This window comes from Zootoca vivipara, chromosome 8, assembly GCF_965207765.1.
Source record: "Zootoca vivipara chromosome 8, rZooViv2.hap1.1, whole genome shotgun sequence".
NCBI lineage: Eukaryota > Metazoa > Chordata > Lepidosauria > Squamata > Lacertidae > Zootoca > Zootoca vivipara.
In genome coordinates, this window is record NC_142591.1 from 17266649 (window position 1) to 17286876 (window position 20228).

At 42.8% G+C, this 20228-nt stretch overlaps 1 protein-coding gene and 1 long non-coding RNA gene across 5 annotated transcripts in view; one reads left to right on the top strand and one right to left on the bottom strand.

Annotated features, from left to right (window-relative positions):
- LOC148684743 (uncharacterized) overlaps nucleotides 1-20228 on the top strand; it is a 617223-nt gene that overhangs the window by 354503 nt on the left and 242492 nt on the right. The gene's annotated exons all lie outside the window — the stretch shown is intronic.
- Nucleotides 12514-20228, bottom strand: part of CDH10 (cadherin 10) — a 129394-nt gene continuing 121679 nt past the window's right edge. For 2 of the 4 annotated variants that reach the window (XM_035125727.3, XM_088675107.1), the window contains 3 exons: nucleotides 19291-19399; nucleotides 17570-17821; nucleotides 12514-13979 (listed from right to left, as the gene is read on the bottom strand). In XM_035125727.3, coding sequence (XP_034981618.1) covers nucleotides 13486-13979; nucleotides 17570-17821; nucleotides 19291-19399 — 855 coding nt within the window. In that variant the 3' untranslated portion in view covers nucleotides 12514-13485. The remainder of the gene's footprint in view (nucleotides 13980-17569; nucleotides 17822-19290; nucleotides 19400-20228) is intronic. The other 2 variants (XM_035125731.3, XM_088675108.1) reach the window with 2 other exon arrangements.

A 20228-nucleotide genomic window follows, 5' to 3' on the forward strand; every position in this document is an offset into this window, starting at 1 on the left:
TTTGCTCTAAAGCAGGCTTCCTCAAACTCGGCCCTCCAGATGTTTTGAGACTACAACTCCCATCATCCCTAGCTAGCAGGACCAGTGGTCAGGGATGATGGGAATTGTAGTCTCAAAACACCTGGAGGGCTGGGTTTGAGGAAGCCTGCTCTAATGCAAGTTGTTAGATTCAGCCTCTTTTGTGGAGAGGTGGAAGCAGTTGCGGAGGAAATGGCTGTGGTACCCAGGGGTGTGGCATGTCACACGTGGAGGCGTGGCACGTCGTATGTGTGAGTGTCCCAATGGGGAGGCGTCTGCCCACAGTGATGTCACTCCCCCAGGCTAGCACCTGGGGCAACCCACCCCCACCCCCTTTCTCCGCCACTGGGTGGAAGAGATTAATGGGTTTCAGAAATAACAGGAACTTAAGTTTTCACAGAGTCTTTCATTGCCCCTGCCCGCTGGCTCTGGGATTGAGAGTGAGACTGGAATCACAAAGTTTATAAAAAGGACTGAGCTGATGCCATCTGCGCCCCAACTCAGACACACACACACACACACACACACACACACACACACACACACAGAGAGAGAGAGAGAGAGAGAGAGAGAGAGAGAGAGAGAGAGAGAGAGAGAGAGATTCAATCTCCTGGAAAGTTAGATTTCATACAATTTCCCGGCTTTTTTCCAAGCCTTGCACTATGCTTTCTCTGACACCTTCAATCAGAGTTAAAGGAAATGAGGAAAAGCTGCAGGATTAGACCATAAAAGGGTTTAGATAAGCTTCAAATTTAATCAGGCACACTTTGGAGTGCTTATCAGAACTGCACCTCTGAAGTGTTTGAGGTTCACCCATCACTAACATGGGAGAAATGCGATAGAGGAAGCCATCTGTCAGTAATGCAATATGACCTTCCATTGTCACCTTAATGCTTAGTGGAGCATCCTTCCCCCCCTTTCAGTAGTACGTTTACCGTAAGTGCAGTGCACCCAGACAAAATGAGACCGTTCAGTTTATTAGCCAGCGGTTGGAATTTGTACTGTGTGGATAGGGGTAATTATTTTGAAACCGAGCTGCATCTTGAATTGGTGCTGGTTTATCTTATAATGTTCCAATGCTGGCTGCAAGCTCTACTGTTTTGTGCCAGAGCAGAAGGGCTGGAATGAATGTTTCTTTAAACTTCTGGGCTGGGTTGCTGTTCACTTTATTAAATACAAAGGCAGTGAGCAGAGGCTAAGGAGAAAAGTTACCGCCAAGTGATATGCAATTAGCACAGGGTCTGCAACCTAAGGCCCCCGGGCCGGCTCAGGCCCACCTGGCTCCAAAATCCAGCCCACACCGCGAAGCTGGAACCCGCCGCGAAGCTGGGACTCCCAGCAATGGTGATGGGAGGAAGAGGCCGAGCGGCGGCGGCTCTGCCAATCAAACACCATGCCTGGTTTACCTCAGCGACATTTGATTGGCAGAGCCGCCACCGCTCAACCTCTTACTCTTGCCGCCACCACCCTGGTGCTCCTGTGGGTCAGAGAGTGTGTAGCAGATGAGCTCACTCTGCCTACCCGCTTCACGAGAAGCAGCAGCGGTGGTGGTGGTGGCAGCCCCTGGGAAGGTAAGTGCAGCACCTTCTTTCTCTAGGTGGGGAAGAAGCCGGTTTCGCACCACCACCACCAGCCCTTCGGCAAATGAGGCAGGTGGCAAACCGAGAAGGCAGCTAGGGCTGGGGTGGGGGTGGGGAGGAAGACTACGTGCCCCCCTCACACTATCTATCTATCTATAGTCCGGCCCTCCACAAGGTCTGAGGTCTGAATTGGGATCTCTGTACTCAGCAAACAGATCCAAGGAATTGTTAAAGATGCGCATCAATGCAGCCAAATTGAGGGGGCCAGCGACATGCTGACGTGGCATGTGACATTAACACCCAATATTGAGGGGTTCTAGCCTCCTCCTCAAGAACTTTGGGGGGGGCACATATCTGACTTCCTTACTGCCTCACCCCCCACCCCACCCCCTGGTGTTCCTGTATGTATGTATGTATGTATGTATGTATGTATGTATGTATGTATGTATTTGGCCTAGTTGTCTCTTACTGCACGTGTTTATACAAGTCCCGCCAATGTTTTAATTCGCTTACAATGTATCGTCAAATAGTCAATAAATTTCCCCCGTTCTATTTCTAAAAAGTCTCTCTTCTTGGTTTCTTCTTCCGGCAAGTTTCACCATTTATCCATATTCTGATAAAAATTTTTGCCGACCTTCCTTTGTCGGAACTGTTTCTTCCTTCCATCTTTGGGTATAAATCATTTGAGCGGCCGTAGTAGCATACATAAACATTTCCCCCCCTGTTCCCTAGGTAGTTCTCTACCAATTATATCCAGTGTTTTTTTTTCTGGAGTGGCAGGGGTATGCATACCACTAAACATTTTGTGAGTCTTTGTACTTTTGTCCATTTACTTTACTGTATTTATTTTTCCCAATTTTAACTACAAAATGGTGATTTTCTTGAGTCAAAATGAAAGTACCCCTAAACATATTTTTAAAGGAAAAACCCCACTGATTTTACCTAAGAAAAAAGCTTCTGTTCCCCCCCACAAAAGTCATCTTCATTGTTTTCTTTCAACTCATTATAAATCATTCCCCAGAAAGGTTTTGCTGTCTTACATAACCACCACATATGGAAAAATGTAACTTCTTTCTCTCTACATTTCCGACAGGTATCTGATTCCGACTGATACATTTTTGCAAGTTTACTGGGAGTCAGATACCATCTATACATAATTTTCAAATATTTTCTTTTATCGCATAACATGCTTCAAATCCACATTCCACAATCTTTCCCATTTCAATATTTTGCCCTATACCCCCAACACTCCTTTAAGTGCCAGTGACCCACTTTGCTGTGAAATTAGCCCAGCAGTTTTGCAACACCCGTTGAGCTGCTTCTCTTTCTTGGGATGTTTGGGGCTGGGATTCATTGGGTTCACATTTTAATACAAGCCTGTTTAATTCACATAATTCATAAGCTGAAATGCAGCTGCCCTTCTGAATCTGCCATACTCTGAATTTTGTGATGCAGTTCGTCAACCCAAAAATGTGCACAGGAACACGCATGTAAGGTGAAAGTGCACACGGGAATGAAAACACATAAAAATAACATTAAAAAGTGTTTTGTGTTGTGGGAAATGGCTGCAAGAATGCATATGTTAGGAAAAATGGCTCCATTATATTGGCTTTTCTGCTGACAAAGACATAATACTCGACTGGTGAAGAAAGGGGCCAAAAGGAATTTAAGATGAGAAAACATAAGAAATAGCTTGACTGATTAATCCATCCCTTCTGCCTCCCAACCTTCAAATCATCTTCATCTATACCTCCACTATTTTCCTTACTTTTTACAGCTCTCCCTACTTTTCAGTCTCCTTACTATTGGATTTCAATTTTAAAAATATATTTATAACTAGGGTTTTTCCTGCGTTTATATAAAGCAATTGTTTTATATGGTTGTTTTTTTTAATTAAGTTGTGATTCATAGGCAGCGATCAATAAATACTGGGCAGGAACCAAGTAACTTGCTTAACCAGTGCTAAGATTTAATAATAATAATAATAATAATAATAATAATAATAATAATAATAATAATAATTTTATTTATACCCCGCCCTTCCCAGTCAAGACCGGGCTCAGGGCAGCTAACAACAGAAATATCAAAGCAAGTATAAAAGAAACAATTCAATTAAAATGCAGATTAATACAATGTTAAAATTCAATTTTAAAATTAAAAATCTACAAGTAAGATATAACCATTATAAGATAAAACCTTAGGGGAGGGTAAACCCGGGGTCAGACTGTGTCAGTCCAAAGGCCAAACGGAACAGCTCTGTCTTGCAGGCCCTATGAAAAGATGACAAATCCCACAGGGCCCTAGTCTCCTGAGACAGAGCGTTCCACCAGGTCGGGGCCAGTACTGAGAAGGCCCTGGTCCTGGTCGAGGCCAGCCTAACCACCTTGTGACTCGGGATCTCCAGTATGTTATTATTTGTGGACCTTAATGTCCTCTGCGGGTCATACTGGGAGAGGCGGTCCCGTAGGTACTTGTGTAACAAAACTTTCCCCTTTCCTACGCACCTGCTTTACAACCTTTAAATCTGTGTTGTGTTCTCCCCAATCCACTTGAGAAGACATTAGGTGGGCATGGGGTTCTGCTGCATGCAGAATAGATAGATAATAGCCTCTTCATCCCAAAATTCTCTTTCTCACTTGCCCTTCTTTTCCTGGATTTCACCTTTCCTTCTTTGATTTCCTTCTTCTTTCTCCTCCTCCTTTCAGCTGCCTTCCTCAAGGTCTCCCATTCCTTATCTTCCTAACTCCTGAGCATCTCTTCTCATGAGACTCTCCATCCACTCACAAAGCTCTTGAGAAACATTTTGACCCAGCTGAATTCTTGAAGTTTTTGAACAGCCGGGAGGAAACGCTACTGAAAATTATTGCATTCCTGCTGTTGCCATCTCCCCTCTCTCATATTATGTCTCAGAATGAGGCTAGGTCTGGGGCATGGTACCGGACATAGCTGCCAAGTTATCCCTTTTTTAAAGGGATTTTCCCTTATGCTGAATAGGCTTCCTCGTGAGAAAAGGGAAAACTTGGCAGCTATGGTACCGGATGAAAAGTGGTGGTCAGCTTGCCAACACAGTAGGGGGAAAATACAAGGGTGGGGGAGAGCAGATGTTCCACTGCTCCAGCTAAATGGTAAGCAACATCCCGGAGAAACTTCTAGAGAATTTCTCCTGCCCCATGAGGAGTTTGTGAAAACCCCAACACAATGCTTCATCTCACCACGAATAAGGCGTATAATTTTGAGAGGACATTTGCACACAGATTTACTCGCGTTGAGCAGACTTTATAGCTAGCCCATAATGGTTTGGGAACACTGTGAAAAGCTGCCGCTCACTGCTGGCCATGTGCAAGATGAGATAAAACAGAGCCATATTTACATAAGTCTGACACCAGATAAAAGCCATAGTCTTTATGAGCTGAGGGACTGGGGAAATTTCAGAGCTGCTTCATCCAACTGTTCCTACTTTGATATCCCTGTGCAATTCCTGTCATCCTAATTAATGAAGTGAGTCCAGTGAGACTTAAAAGGATTCTGTTGCAGAGCCCAAATTGCCCTTTATGAAAGTTTTTGTTAAAAAAATAATAATTAAAAAATGCATTTCGCAAATGGGCTTGGGCGAGGAAAGCTGACAGCCTGGTACAGTATCTCCCTGGTATCTGTGTGATGTGTAGTCAGAACGTGGCATCAGGAGTGACTAAGGTTGCCATATTTCAAAAAAGTACAAACCAGGACATCCTGAAAGCTGTTGAGCTTTTTTTACACAATTGACTTGCCTAAGATCCAGGACAAAGTGCCGCCTTCTGGAAAGCCCAGTAATGTCTGGGAAAAATATGGACATATGGCAGCCCTAGGAGTGACTGGTGGGGAGGAGTGGTGGAGAACACATGGCTTTCTGGTTACTGAATAACTGCCAAGTACCCCGTTTTCCCCGGGAAACCCCGTATTTTCTTACCGTTTCCCGCAGGTGTCCCAAATGGCAAAATACCCCGTATTCCCCTGGATTATGGAGCTCCTGCCGGCGGCCATGTTCTTCTGGTGCTGCGCCGGCACCGGAAGTCGTTTTTACTCACTTCCGGACATGTATAGAAGCGACTTCCGATGACGTTGTGCCCATTTCCAAAATGTCAGCAGCGCCAGAAGTCGCTTCTACGCATGTCCGGAAGTGCGTAGAAGCGACTTCCGGTGCCGCGGCGCTGCTGATCCCGGATTTTTCCAATCCGGAAATTGGCACCTATGGGTTACTGCCATCAACATAACACAACAGCAGAGCCAATCTGGTGCTGCAGAAGCCTCACTGTCGCCTTGTCCCTATCTCAGGTGACCTTGTGATTCTGTAACCTTTGGCCTTGTAGTAATAAATAGGAAAGTCCTACTAATGATCCATGCCGTGATAGAACAGAAGGCTTTGTGCTACTTAGACCTGGGCTATTGACCTTCATCAAGCTTCATTCGCAGATGAAGTTCTTTAATTTTGAGAGCCAAATAGACACGCTGCAGAGAAACAGTTGGGGGCAAAAGGAAGGAACAGTTAAAGAATCTGAAGAGTAATGGTAGAAGGGGGCCAGTGAGTCTGCAATTATGGATGCATCAGAATGAACAATTTGTTGGAATTAGGGGGCTGACCTGACTGATCAGAACTGCTTCGTGTGATAGCATTTTTTCCTGGTGTTGGGCCTAAGTGTTGTGGAGTTTCATGTGATGCTTGCTGCACTCATTTCATCCCCCACCCCAATTATTTTTATTAATTTTTCAAATTAACAGTAATTAATTTAATACAATTTCTTAAAATCAGGTTTCCTGCTCGTGTTCCAAACATATGATAATTTCCACACATCTCCCATATGCAAATATATGGAGGTTTAATGATCAAATAAGCATATAAAACTTGCATGATCAAATTACTAAGATTCCAGTCATCTATAGCCTTTGCTTGTACTGAGCTGATAAGAAGTGGGGGAGGAAATGGAAAGTCTGCCTTTATCTTTTCTTAACTTTTTCATGTACATCAACTTAAAGCTGATTCATGCAGTCACATTATTCGTCCTATGCTCACATACTCTCCAACATTTCTCTGATGAAAATAGGGATGTGCTATTTAATAATAATAATAATAATAATAATAATAATAATAATAATAATAAATGATGATGTTGATGATGTCCTGACCATCTGACTGGGTTGCCCCAGCCACTCTTTGTGGCTTCCAACATGTATAAAAGCATAACTTTCCTATAGATGTCTTCTAAAGATTGTATAGTTACTCATCTCCTTGGCTCAGGGGTTGCATAACTCCATTCCCTCCAACATTTCTCTGATGAAAATAGGGATGTCCTAAGGAACAGCGGGATGTCCCGGGGTCAAATCAGAAACTGGGATGGCTTCTGTCAACCAGAGACTGTACCTGGAAAATAGGTATATCACTGGTATTTGACACCTGTAAAGCTAGCAAAAATGTATAGAATGAAAAACAAGGCATGCTGGAAATGTAAGACATCAGATGGGGAATTTTTCCACATGTGTTGGCCGTGTGATAAGATCAAAATATTTTGGGAATTGATTTATAACGAATTAAAAAATATTCTTAGATATACTTTCCCTTAAAAACCTGAAGCCTTTCTGCTGGGGCTGATGGGTAAAGAAATTCTGAAGCAGGACCAGAGGTTTTTTATGTATGCCACTTTGGCGGCAAGAACATTAATAGCCCAAAAGTGGAAGTCACGAGAATTACCGTTGATAACGGAGTGGCGGACGAAAATGCTAGAATATATGGAAATGGCCAAACTGAGCTACAGAATCCGAGACCAGGACGATATGAGATTTCGAAAAGAATGGAGTAAATTTGTAGAATATGTTAAAGACAACTATAAAGATATGAAGACATTAGCGGGATTTGTATAAACCTTACATCTTTGATATTAAGTATAATTAAGGAAATGTGCGAATGGAATGAAGAGGGAGGAGGGAAGTCAGGGCTTGGCAAAGCCGCCTGTTGTATAGTTGTTGAATATGTATTGTATCAGAACCAAGAAAAACGATTAAAAAAGATTTTTGAAAAATAGGGACACTTGGACAGTCTGTGCTTACAAATATCAGGTGGCAGCCTGATCATCATATAGTTTCTCCATTTGCAATTGAGTGATTAGCCTGGATCGTTGTTTGAGGGGAGAAACATTTTGAGGTGAAGAAATTATCACCATGATAATTGCCCATGTGAAGTGTCTCAAAGTGCAAGGCCCAAATGAGATTTCAGAAAGAGAAAGCTGCTCTTTCAGGGGTGCTCCCCCTCCATAACATTTCATATAATTAAGGATCCGAAATCAGGCTCCTTTCACTGCGACTGTCGTCTTCAAAGGTTACTATGACATTTCCAAAACATTCTGTTGCACATATGAATGAACCATGTTTGTTCCTTTGCCGTTGCTATATCTACAACACCAGATCCTTTGGAATGGAACTTGACATTTTACATGGCAAAACAGATTTCTTTTTTGTTAATTAAATTTGAGGAATTAATGGTCTCAAGTTGTAATGTTTAATAAAGTATAAAACAAACATGACAGAATGCTTGCAGTCAAGGCAGCAAGGATCCAACTGCAGCACTTTAATAGCTAATTCTGAGGAAAGCACGATTACTGATGTGGGGATATATCTAAATAAGGGAGGAAACCTAATTTTCCAATAAGGGCAGTGGGAAGGCTGAGTTAGAAGGAGGTCTGCAGTCAGAGGGAGGGACCTGAGGCGTGTGGTCATTTTGACGTGGCAGTGGAAAGCTCAACCACCATTGCGTCTTATCCTCAGTTTTCCAAGTCAGTATGGCCAAAAAGGGAGCACTCTGGGTGGCTCCCAACAGAATATTAAAAACACAATCAAACATTAAAAACTTCCCTAAACAGGGCTGCCTTCAGATGTCTTCTAAAAGTCAGATAGTTGTTTATTTCCTTGACATCTGATGGGAGGGCGTTCCCCAGGGCAGGCACCACTACCGAGAAGGCCCTCTGCCTGGTCCCCTGTTCTTATGAAACACTGTAATGCATTTGATTAACTGAGCAAACTCATTTTGATGTACGCCAATGCTCCCATGCCTGATAAGGGCTAGGTACTCACAATGTTCAGGTGACCTCTCTATGCATTGAAAAAAATGCATGCAATGGTCAGCTGGCATGTGAAGGGTTTTTTTGCACCTCTATCTGTACATTCCTCAAGCTTCTCCTGGAGTTAGCTCAATAAAGGTAACATTTCTGCCACACATTTAAAACAATCATACCACTTAAAAAGTTAATAAACTACAGTTCCCAGGTTTCTCCAGGACTATTTAAGTGGTACGAGTACTTTAATGTATGAGTGCTTTAAATATTTGTATAGCTAATGCTCCCCTACCCAGCCAGACTAAGGTAAAGATAAAGGTAACCCCTGGGTGGTTAAGTCCATTCAAGGGCAACTATGGGGTTGCAGCGCTCATCTCGTTTTCAAGCTGAGGGAGCTGGCGTTTGTCCACAGACAGCTTTCCGGGTCATGTGGCCAGCATGACTAAACCGCTTCTGGCGCAATGGAGGACTGTGATGGAAACCAGAGTGCAAGGAAACGCCGTTTACCTTCCCACCGCTACGGTACCTATTTATCTACTTGCACTATTGTGCTTTCAAACTGCTAGGTTGGCAGGAGCTGGGACAGAGCAATGGGAGTTCACTCCATCATGGGGATTCAAACTGCTGACTTCTGATTGGCAAGCCCAAGAGGCTCAGTGGTTTACACCACAGCGCTACCCGCATCTCAGCCACACTAAACGAGCTCCATGCCTATGCTTCAGTATGTGGAGCTACCTTGTGCAGGCTCACAACCTCCCTCACATGTTTTTTCAATGTGTATGGGGATGGGGTCATCTCTACTTCCTGGAATTATAAAATATATTAGAATGGTTAATTCTGCTCTTTAAATACCTCATATTTAACTGGCATCCTTCCTTCTCAATATGTTTGGCATTTGATAGCACATAAGTGTTCCAAAATCATTTATCTTCATAAGCAGAATGGATCGAGCCCTCAGGTTAGTACCATGTCCATCTGAAGGTGGTCTCTCCCCCCCCCCCCCGAAGCAGGATATTTAATTTAGTTAGCGACTGTGGAGTTCCTCATTCTCTGTGGGCTTAAGCAATTATTGAAAAAATGATAAACGTGCTTCAAAATTTGTACAGTGTTTTATTCCACTGGATGCACAGTTACATTATTTGTTTTAAATGACCATGGTTTGATTCTGTCTCTTCAGAAAGTTATTCTGTAACTGAGGCTCGCTTTATCAGAAAAGGCAAGAAGATTTTCCTGCCTCAAAAGTAAATAGTATAGATGAACATTCTTAGATTGAATTGCTTAATGTAATTGCCAAATAGTACCGGTAGTAGTAGTAGTAGTAGTAGTAGTAATAGTAGTAGTAGTAGTAGCAGTAGTAGTAATTTATTTATTATTTATACCCTGTCAAAAAATGATTGCTCATCCTTCCATTGACAGGGATATTCAGCTAGAGAGCCACCAGCATTGTCAGATCCAAAACATGACTTGGGCCAAACCACACATTCTGCTAGTACCCTGTTTCTCATATTTTAAGACATACCCATAAAATAAGCCATAGCAGGATTTTTAAGCATTCAAGGAATACAAGCCATACCCCGAAAATAAGACATAGTGATAGGCGCAGCAGCAATGCCGGCCGCGGCAGGAGGAGGAGGAAAAAAATAAGACATCCCTTGAAAATAAGCCATAGTGTGTTTTTTTGAGGAAAAAATAAATATAAGACATGTCTTATAATATGAGAAACACGGTATAGTGGTGCCTCAGTTTTTGAATGTCTCAGAAGTTGAATGTTTCGGTTTTCAAACACTGTAAACCCAGAAGTAAATGCTTCAGTTTTTTAACACACCTCAAAAGTCGAACATGTTTTGCGGCTTCTGCTGAGTGCAAGATTCTGAAGCCTAGCTGCCAGCTATTGAGTTTTCAGTTTTCAAACATTTTGGAACTCGAACAGTCTTCTGGAATGGATTACGTTTGGAAACCGAGGTACCACTGTATACCATACTACCTCCAAATGGGTTCCACAAGGGTGTCTCAGCTACCTCTACAGCACTTAACTTCATCCTCTCTTCCAACATACATCAGAACTGCTAGAGTCAGACTATGGTGGAAGACAATATATCTGCAGAAACCTGCTTAGAGGAGGAAGTGAAGTCTCTTGACCTGAGGTAGGCCTGTTCTAAATGGCCTTGTCTAAATGAACACCAGATAAAACAAAGCACATTAGGAGGGTTGGAGTCCAGTGTCATCACTATGCTGATGGCATCTAAATCTGCTTTTCTGAATCACGAATCAGGAGAGGTTGTATATCTGAATCATGAGGTCTTAGACTGGAGTCTGCACACAGAGGTGTGCTGGATGACTGAATCCTGGTGAGATGGATGTCCTGTAGGGGTGTGTGTGGTTTCTGGGTTCAGAAGTTAGGCATCTAACTTGTCCAAGATGGGATTGCAGTGCCCTTGAAGAAACAAGTATGTTGTCTTGGGGTGCTCCTAGAGCTATCATGTCACCATAGGCCCAAGTGACAAAGAGCCCCCTCTTATCAGCTTCAGTTGGTGTACCAGCTACAGCTTTTCCTAGGTGGGAATAGCTTGGCCACAGTGACCATTGTTATCTTTGTGTCTTAGTTACTACAATATGATTAATGTGGGGCTCCAGAGCTGCATCTAGCTAGGCTGTTGTGTGATGCATCTGGCTCCTGCCATGTAGCACTTTTAATGAAAGAACTGTGCAGGCTGCCATTTTGCTGTTGGACCAAGTTGAAACTTTGGGTATGAATAAGCCCCTGAACAACTTGGGACCAGAATACCTGAGATAACGGCTTCTTCCATGTTGACCTGCCCAAACAATGTGTTTAGCATCAGATGGCTGGTTATACCACAACCTGCAGACATCCATCTGCTACCAACCATGAAGAGGACCTTTTCTGTGACAGCCAAACTCTGAATTAGCCTCCCCCTAAAAAAACAAAGTATGCACACAATGTGTTGGAGATTCATTCCCCGTGTCTGCAGTCATGGGATTGTTGTCTATCACATGATGGTGTATGTTTTTTCATTCCACAGAGTGGGAAGTGACGGAGAGAGGATGTTTGTGTTACTGTGTTCTGTAAAGTGGGACTATTGTCCTTTGTTCTTTCTCTTTGCTGTCTGATGCTAGAGAGAGTGGGAGCCATGTTGCAGTGCTCTGAGTGTATTATATGTAAATAAATGTAGATTAGCCAAAATGCTGAGTTGCTGAGGTTTGTTATGCAACTGCAAAGACTCTGCGGATCCCTAAGTGTGCTGATGTCTCCAAGGCATCAGTCACTGTGATGTTCAGGCTGGAGAAAGCTTTTGAAGCTGCCAAACTATTGACCAGGAAGGAGAGAACATGCCATTCGGGCATGTGCATTTACTAAGGTCCTACTCGTGTGCAGGCTAGGCCGAATGGAGGTACTGACTCGCCTGGGTGGGGGTGGGGGGAGGAGGGGATGGGATAGGTCAGGACACGGTGGGGCCAGTCACAGTGATGAGCCAGGGTGGGGGGAAGAGGGGGCGTGATACATCATGGGTCGGGACAGGGTGGGGGGAATCACAGGGATAAGCCGGGGGTGGGGAGAGGAGGGGGCGGGATACGTCATGGATCAGCACAGGGTGGGGGGACTCATAGGGATGTGCCTGCATAAACAGAACACGTGTAAAACAGGGGTACTCTGAAGGGGAGGGGAGTCTGAAGGGGGACTCTGAGTCTCCATTTAACAGACTGAGCCACAGCAACGCATGGCAGGGCCAGCTAGTAACAAAATAAATGTGTATAAAAGCACAACCCTCTGAACTGATAAAAGACCATGTCCTTTATAAATTAGGCAGGCAACAATATCGTTATAAAACTGGTTTATTTCTTAAAAATAAATACAAAAATATAAATATAAAACATTGGCAGATAGAATCTGATGAAATGAAGTTGCACAAAGTTTTTTTTTTTTTTAAACCAGCTGCATATCACATTAACACCACGTGTATATTTTCAGGGAAATTTGTAATGTACAGAATAGGGGCATACGTTTTCTTCTTCTTCTGGGGCCACAATTTCTAAAAAGAAGTGCACAGAGGTTCTGTGCATTAATTTTAATTATTTTCCACTTTCTTTTTCAGAAATTGCACAAACAGAACCCACAAACTAGAACTGCCACTGAAATTTTACCTATAGCAAAATTCAAAGAATTTATTGGAAAATCTGATGGGTTTTGCACACTGGGCTGTCAGAGCAGTAATTTTTTGTGACAGAAAAAAAATATTTTCTAGGCATGCAGATTTTGGGGAGAATGCTCTCTATGCAAGATTTTGGAAAGCTCTCCGGGGTCTTGTGTGGGCAGTTCCTGAAAAAGAAATAAATTTCTAAGGAGAAACATAGGAGTGCATGTGGAACGTGCATTCATGACCCTCTGTGGATCACAGTCTGGGTCTTTTAAAAAAGCTATATTTGCAAGTGTAGAACATGTATTTAACAAAAGCAACTCAAATCTATGGTTGCTCGGGAGATTATAAACCTGCACAAAGGTAGTGTATCCTTTATTTCATAAATTGGACCACACTGAATTTCAATAGCTTTGGCTTTTGGAAAGGGGTTAAATAAAATGTTGTATATATTCCATGTGACATTCTACAAGAAAGAATAAAGGACATTAATGAGCAAATTCGAAAGGAAACAAGAAAGAAAGGAAAGGGGGGGAAACCCATTGTGCTGAGTGGCAGGAAAACGTTCCTGAACATCAAATATTGTCACGTGGAGAAGGTGTCTGTAAAGTTACTTCCTTTCAAATGAACAAAAACTGTATATCCTACGGTCGGTTAGGAAGTGTCTTTATCGCTTTCGCCTCCACCATACATCTCAGCAAGCTTATTAAACCGAGGCCCCCATTCCTTGAGGTAATCATAGTTTTGGTCTCCCTCAGTAGTACCAGACTCTAAAGAACTCAAGGATTCAGCTATAGAATCATTTCCTTCATAGGCGTAAGTTGCCAGGGAATCGTACGGTGGCGCAGAGGGGTCATTATCATGCTCTTTCAACCTTTGGTTAATGAAATCCCGGACATCTGTGTTATCTGGGGCAGAAGGAGTCCTCCGTGGTATAAATAATGTTTCCGGGATGATATCTCGGCGTAGCTTCTTATCTTCAATAGCCGCGGGATTCCGCAGTGTGCCAATATCAAAAGCCTGTGTGTCTTCTTCTCCACCACCTTCATCATTATAACTGACAATGTTGTCTCTGATATCTTCTTTAGACAAGATCAGAGGCTCTTTCTTTCGCTGCCTCTTTAGTGCAGCAAACAACACCACTATAACTTGGAAAAAAGAAAGAACACCATTAAGAAGGAATTCCAATTTGCGATAATAACAAACATATCTGTTGTGTCCATCTTTATTATTATTATTACAATTTTTTACCAGCTCGTTGCAAGATTTGGGTATACAGTGGTACCTCGGTTTTCAAACGTAATCCATTCCAGAAGACCGTTCGAGTTCTGAACCGTTCAAAACCCAAAAACTCAATAGCCAACAGCTAGGCCTCAGGATCTTGCACTTAGTGGAAGCTGTATGGCATATTCAACTTCTGAGGCGTGTTCGAAAACCGAATCATTTACTTCTGGGTTTATGGCATTCGAAAACTGAAATGTTCGTCAACTGAGACGTTCGAAAACCAAGGTACCAATGTACTCTACGATGTATTTGGCATCCTGTATCAAATCAACACACCGTTGTTGTGTTGTGTTTTTATACCAAATCTATGAATATTGGAACATATTGTTTCAAAAGTCAGGTGCCTCCCCTTCTCTCTCTGCCAAGCGGTGGCAAGAGCCCAGCCATGCACTCGCAAAGGGTCTGTCTTTCTTTGGAGAATTGAATGTGTGGCAGAGACTGCTGTGCTTTTAAGAAATGTGGTTTATTTGCCTATTTACACCTTCAGTCTGCATGGAGGGAGTCCAGATCTCATGGCATGGTCATTTCAAAAGGCAGTAGTGCAAGCCGCCTACAGCCAGCCCTCCCTAAAGATGGATCTCAACTCTTCTTCCTGCTTCTTCTTCCCAGGAACCCTTTTCCTGTCCCCTCAAACATACACCCCATCCCCTTGGTAACATCTCACTCTCCAGTGGACCATCAACACCTTTTGTCACGTATAAAGTTTGCTCTTCAGCCAGCCAGGCAGGCTGGTTTGCATAAGCCAGCCCAGGAATTCCCTATCTGGCACAGTTCTGCACTTTAATCCATATCCCAATTAATTGAAACCCTGGAAAGTATGGGGTTCAGGGGCATTCCCTCCACCCTTAAATCTATAACAATATTAATCTACGTGCAACCTACAAAGAAACATTGTGGGGGATTTGTAATCCTGACCCTTGACTTCCAGAATAGATGAAATGAGAACATATGAAATTCCTTGGCTGAATCAAAGCAAGAAGGTCAATCTGTGTTTTTTTGTGTGTTTTTTACTGCAATACTTCTGGAAACTCACAGAAAGGGTGTGAGGATTCATTATTTATTGCTTTAGCAACGAAGATGTTGCTATGCATTTGCAAGGGGGCAAGACTCCCCTAAATTTAGTGAAGGGTAGAATTTGGCAAATATTTAGATTATGAAGGGAAGATGCCAGGCCGATGAAAAATGCAGGTTGAACCAATTCTTCTGTTCGGAAGATGGCTGACAGTGATGCCATTAAGAACCCAAAGGCAGCTAAGCACTGGGCCATTAAGAACACTTGACCGTGCAGATGCCATCATTCTTCCCAGTCGGGAAGTGGACAGTAACAGAAGAATTGAGAAGGTGAAGTTACCAGGGGTAACAGAGGGTGTTTGGAACCAAGTTTGCTGAAGCTATGAGAGGAGCAACGAGAGGCACTCTTGGGGTGTAATGTTCTCCATGCCCTCCAGCAAAACTCAGGTTGTAAATATGTGTAAAAATAAACCATATTTCATAAAGACACAACAGTCTCCTCTGTGCCTCATCCCCAAGAAACACAAACCCAGGTTAAGTGCCAAGACCCCTAAAATATGGCTACCACTTGGCAGAGATTGGGGTGGCCTGTAACAAGGTATTTATTCTGAATGTGGATGTTCCTCTTAGCTATCCTAACAGCTGTTGAGAGTTCTATCCCCCTTGAATATGACTAATCCTTTTTTTAAAAAAATCATCTGTATGCCATCACTGCATATTTCGGTCCTGAATTCCTTAAATTACTTATGCATTATGTGAAAGAATTTCCTTTTGTCTGCCGAGAACCTACGGCAAGTGCACTTTAACCTAATACTGAAAACAGCCCGCCCAAAATAGCCTGCTTCTTTTTTAGTGCTATAGTCTGTAAAATGCAACGCTTAACTAATGCTTCCTTTGTTCTTTTGCTTCGAAAAGTAGCTGCTAATTGTCATTTCAAACTTGACAGCTGTTCTTTGACATCTCCCATCTCCGTTTCCCTCAGATCTGCTTGCTGAAGCAGGAACTATGCCTTCTTTTGAGGAAAGAAGCGACAGCAAAGCTAATTGGAAATCCACAGTTTTAAAAAAAAGTTTAATTGACCCCATAATCCCTATTAAAGAGTGTACTATTTTCAGCTAGGATGGCTTGGTGGGGCTGTGTTGTGCACCTGACCTCTGTGTGGCTGAGTCACTGCAGTGTACTGGGATGGTAAGGAGGGGGCCAGGATGGAAGAAAGGTTTTTGCGATGCAAATTTGCCAGCAGCAGAGCCATTCACCTTTCTACTGGCACCATTTCCCCTCCCCTAAATCCTGCAATTGGTTCCACCAGCCTGGGATAAGGTAAGCAGCATAGCTTCACCGTGAAATCCGCTGCCGGCTATTTTAGGTCATTCACTCATTTCTTCATACGTTGCACAATTTGTTTACACGGATAAAGTATTCCTAATTTAGGCCGAAAAGCGCCCGGAAGTTCAAAGGAGGGGGTAGGAAACTTAGGAATTTTTTTTATTTTGTTAAACAAAGAAAGAGAGAGAATAACAGAACTCCACTCGAGCTTGTTATCTCCAAAGTGTAGAGGCTGATTCACACGTTTAATTCAATTTCCTTTTTTCTTTTTTAAGGCATGGCAGCATTTCTTCTCGTCTGTTATTTCCTTTACTCTCTAATGCAAAAGTTCCCTTTTTGCTCAGTTCACCAAATGATTCAGTAATAAATGTGTGAATCTTGGAAGAGGCACACTTTTTATTCTATGTGAAGCTCTCCAGAGAGGTAATTATGAGTACATATTTTATAATATAGTTTTAATTCTATGAATGTTCAATTGTGTTGGGGTTTTTTAGTTGCTCCTGGGACAAAAATTCCTCAAATTTGATGCCTGTGGGCAGCTTGGCACACTCAGACAATGCCCTTGTTGCCGACCAAGGCCCCTAGACCCTCTCATTTTTTGTTAAATGAGGGTGTTTTACATTTTTACTTTTTGTTGTTGCTTGGCTGGGTTTTTTGGTGGTGGGGATGTTGCCTGTTTCATTCATTCATTCATTCATTCATTCATTCATTCACTCTCTTTGTTTTTCTTGCCCTGTTAAAAATGTATTGCCTGTTGTTTGGGCTGGTTCTGAGCACTGCCAGTTTTTCTTCTTCTATGAAATAGGTGTTTTGTGGTGCCCACAGCAGTTGCTTAGATTTCCTAATGTGCCCATGCACCTGACAAAAAAGGTTGGTGATCTCTGGAGCAGCAGCATGCAAGCTGGAACGTGCTGAAGTGGTTATGCAGTTCCGACATCATCTGTGCAGGTCACTCACCAAGATAATATTGTACCCTAATCCAATTTCAGGGACAATCAGTGTTCCAATTTGATTACTGAAAGGTGGTGACAAGTATGTAAGGCTGCAAAAAAGACTGGCAGGGCCTAATAGCAGTGCCATTTCATTTAGCAAAGAGTAGTGTTCCCCTGCAACTTACCCAGGAGAATAATGATGCAGAGCAAAATGGCAATGAGCGCTCCTGTGCTAAGACCCGCTGGAAGGAGCAAAGCTTCAGCATTGCAAGACTGCATGTTCCCCCGGCTGTCACAGGCGCACACCCGGATAGTCAGTGTACCCGTGCTGCTTTGGATGGGGTAGTCATTGTCAGATATCACCACTGGCAGAAGGTAAGTACTGATTTCATGCCGGCTAAAGCCATTCCTTCTCGTCAAAATCCGGGCAGTGTTATCTAGACCAGTTAGCCACAAACAATGTACAACGTTACAACAAAACCACAGAGCTATGCACTCAAGTGTTACATTAACAGAACTTGAACAGACTTCTCATTAAATATTTCCCCACAGCCACAGTTCCATGTTTATTGACATTTCCCCTTGCCATTGTGTTTTAAATGAAGAACAAACCCCCCCACAATTTTGTCATTGATAATGCGAGCTAGCATGAATAATATTCAAGGCCATCAATGTCCCCCTCCATTTCCCCTTCACTCAAAAGAACCGGTTTGTTTCCTTAATGAGCAATTGTTCTTTTTTGTCCCCTAACAGGAATTGAGTGGTATGGGACATGGGATATGACTCCATAATCGCTGCATCATAGACAAAATGCAAAGAAAACCCCAAGAAATGTCTAGCTAACCCCATGGACAATCTGAATGATTGAAGGTGCACACTAGTAACTGAACCTCTTCTGGATTAAGCTAGATAGATGACAGATATCCATTATTGGATCTCTCATCTCTGAAAAAATTGGCGGCTGATGTGCTGCTGGGGGATGGGTATACCATTGACTATTGTACATGATGATTAATCACATGCAAGAACATTATGCATTCACTGATCACATACTAGGTAGGACTCTGCCTTCATACCCTGCTTGTGGGTGTCTCAGAAAAGAAAAAAGTAAAGTAAAGGTAAAGGACCCCTGGATGGTTACGTCCAGTCAAAGGTGACTATGGGGTTGCGGCGCTCATCTCACATTCAGACTGAGGGAAGCCAGCATTTGTCCACAGACAGCTTTCCAGCTCATGTAGCCAGCATGACTAAACCGCTTCTGGTGCAACGGAACACCGTGATGGAAACCGGAGTGCATGGAAATGCCGTTTACCTTCCCACTGCAGCAGTACCTATTTATCTACTTGCACTGGAGTGCTTTCGAACTGCTAGGTTGCCAGGAGCTGGGACAGAGTAACGGGAGCTCACCCTGTTGCAGGGATTCGAACTGTCGACCTTCCGATTGGCAAGCCCAAGAGGCTCAGTGGTTTAAACCACAGTACCTCCTGTGCCCCCAAGGGTGTCTCAGAGACATCCAGCTGGACACTGTTGGAAATGAAATGCTTGAGTAGGTGGACCAGTCCACCATTTTGCTACTACAAAAATCATTTCCCAATGGGAAATAAGAGTTTATCTGGAGCTAATGTACGGGATCTTGAAATGATGGCATAGGTTTTGCTCTACAGCACTGTTCAGTGGGCCAGAATAGTGCCTTTCTGTCCTTTGAAATTGAGTTGAGACATGTCTTTATTTCTATGCCGTGCTTCTGAATCTAGTCACCCAACTACACAAATAATTGTTGTGTTGTGTTTTATGATGGGCATAAATCTGAATAAACATCTTTTGTTTCACACAAATAATGGAATGCTCCAGAAATGTGCACAAAGAATCACTCATCTCACATCCCACAATGTCTTATTCATTATACCTTCATTGTCCTGGACTGTGAAATTTGGATTAACAGCAGCTAAACTGAAGAAAAACTTTTGTCCTCCAAGGGGGTCATCTTTGTCAACTGCACTTATCGTTTGTATTAGCTGCAGAGAAGGGCAAGGAAAAACAAGTTCACGTTTGTGAGAAGGTTGTCTGATTGCTCTGAGAAGTACAAGTGGCCTTGAAGGACACTTTCAAAATACGTTTCTGTGTTTGCATAGTACGTAACTTTTATCCATTCCAAACAAAACAGTCAAGTCAAATACAAATTACATTATTTACCTGGTTTCTTTTTATTCCCCAGAGCTTTAATAGGCAACTGGAGGCCCAGGGGCCAAATCTGGCTTTAGAAAACTTTGCATTTTGCCTCATATCCTTTATGGTCTCTCTCTCCCCCCCCCCACTATTATTCACTTGAGCTGCTTTCTTCCAAAAGGAGATATAGGCAAAGAACTCTTTAATCTATCTTCCTGCAGTAGGAACAGCGAGACACGTTTGGATAGTTTATCCTTGCCCCATCTCCCACAATGTTATGCCTTTCAACTCCTCTGTACAAGAGAACAGATGGGAAAGTGTGGTGGGAAGGCCTAAGGGAAGGACTTTGGCTACCATGATTCATCTTTATGGAAATCAACTTCAGATTTATCTTAACTATGATTTACTGAAACAAACCAACTTCAAACTGTGATTTATGAAGCCAACTTGTTTCAATGAGCCATAAGCTGAGATTAATCACAGTTTAGGCTTCATATGTAACACTAAATGGTGATAAAATGAAAATTTCCTCTCTCCTCCTTGTGGCTGCATTGAAAAAGGAGAGGGAAAGTGAGAGTAAAGGAAATCAAACCTTAGTCACATAAAGATAAACCATGGTTGAACGTTCTCTTCAAATGATTTTGTTATGTCAGAACTTAACAAACTGCAATTAATCTT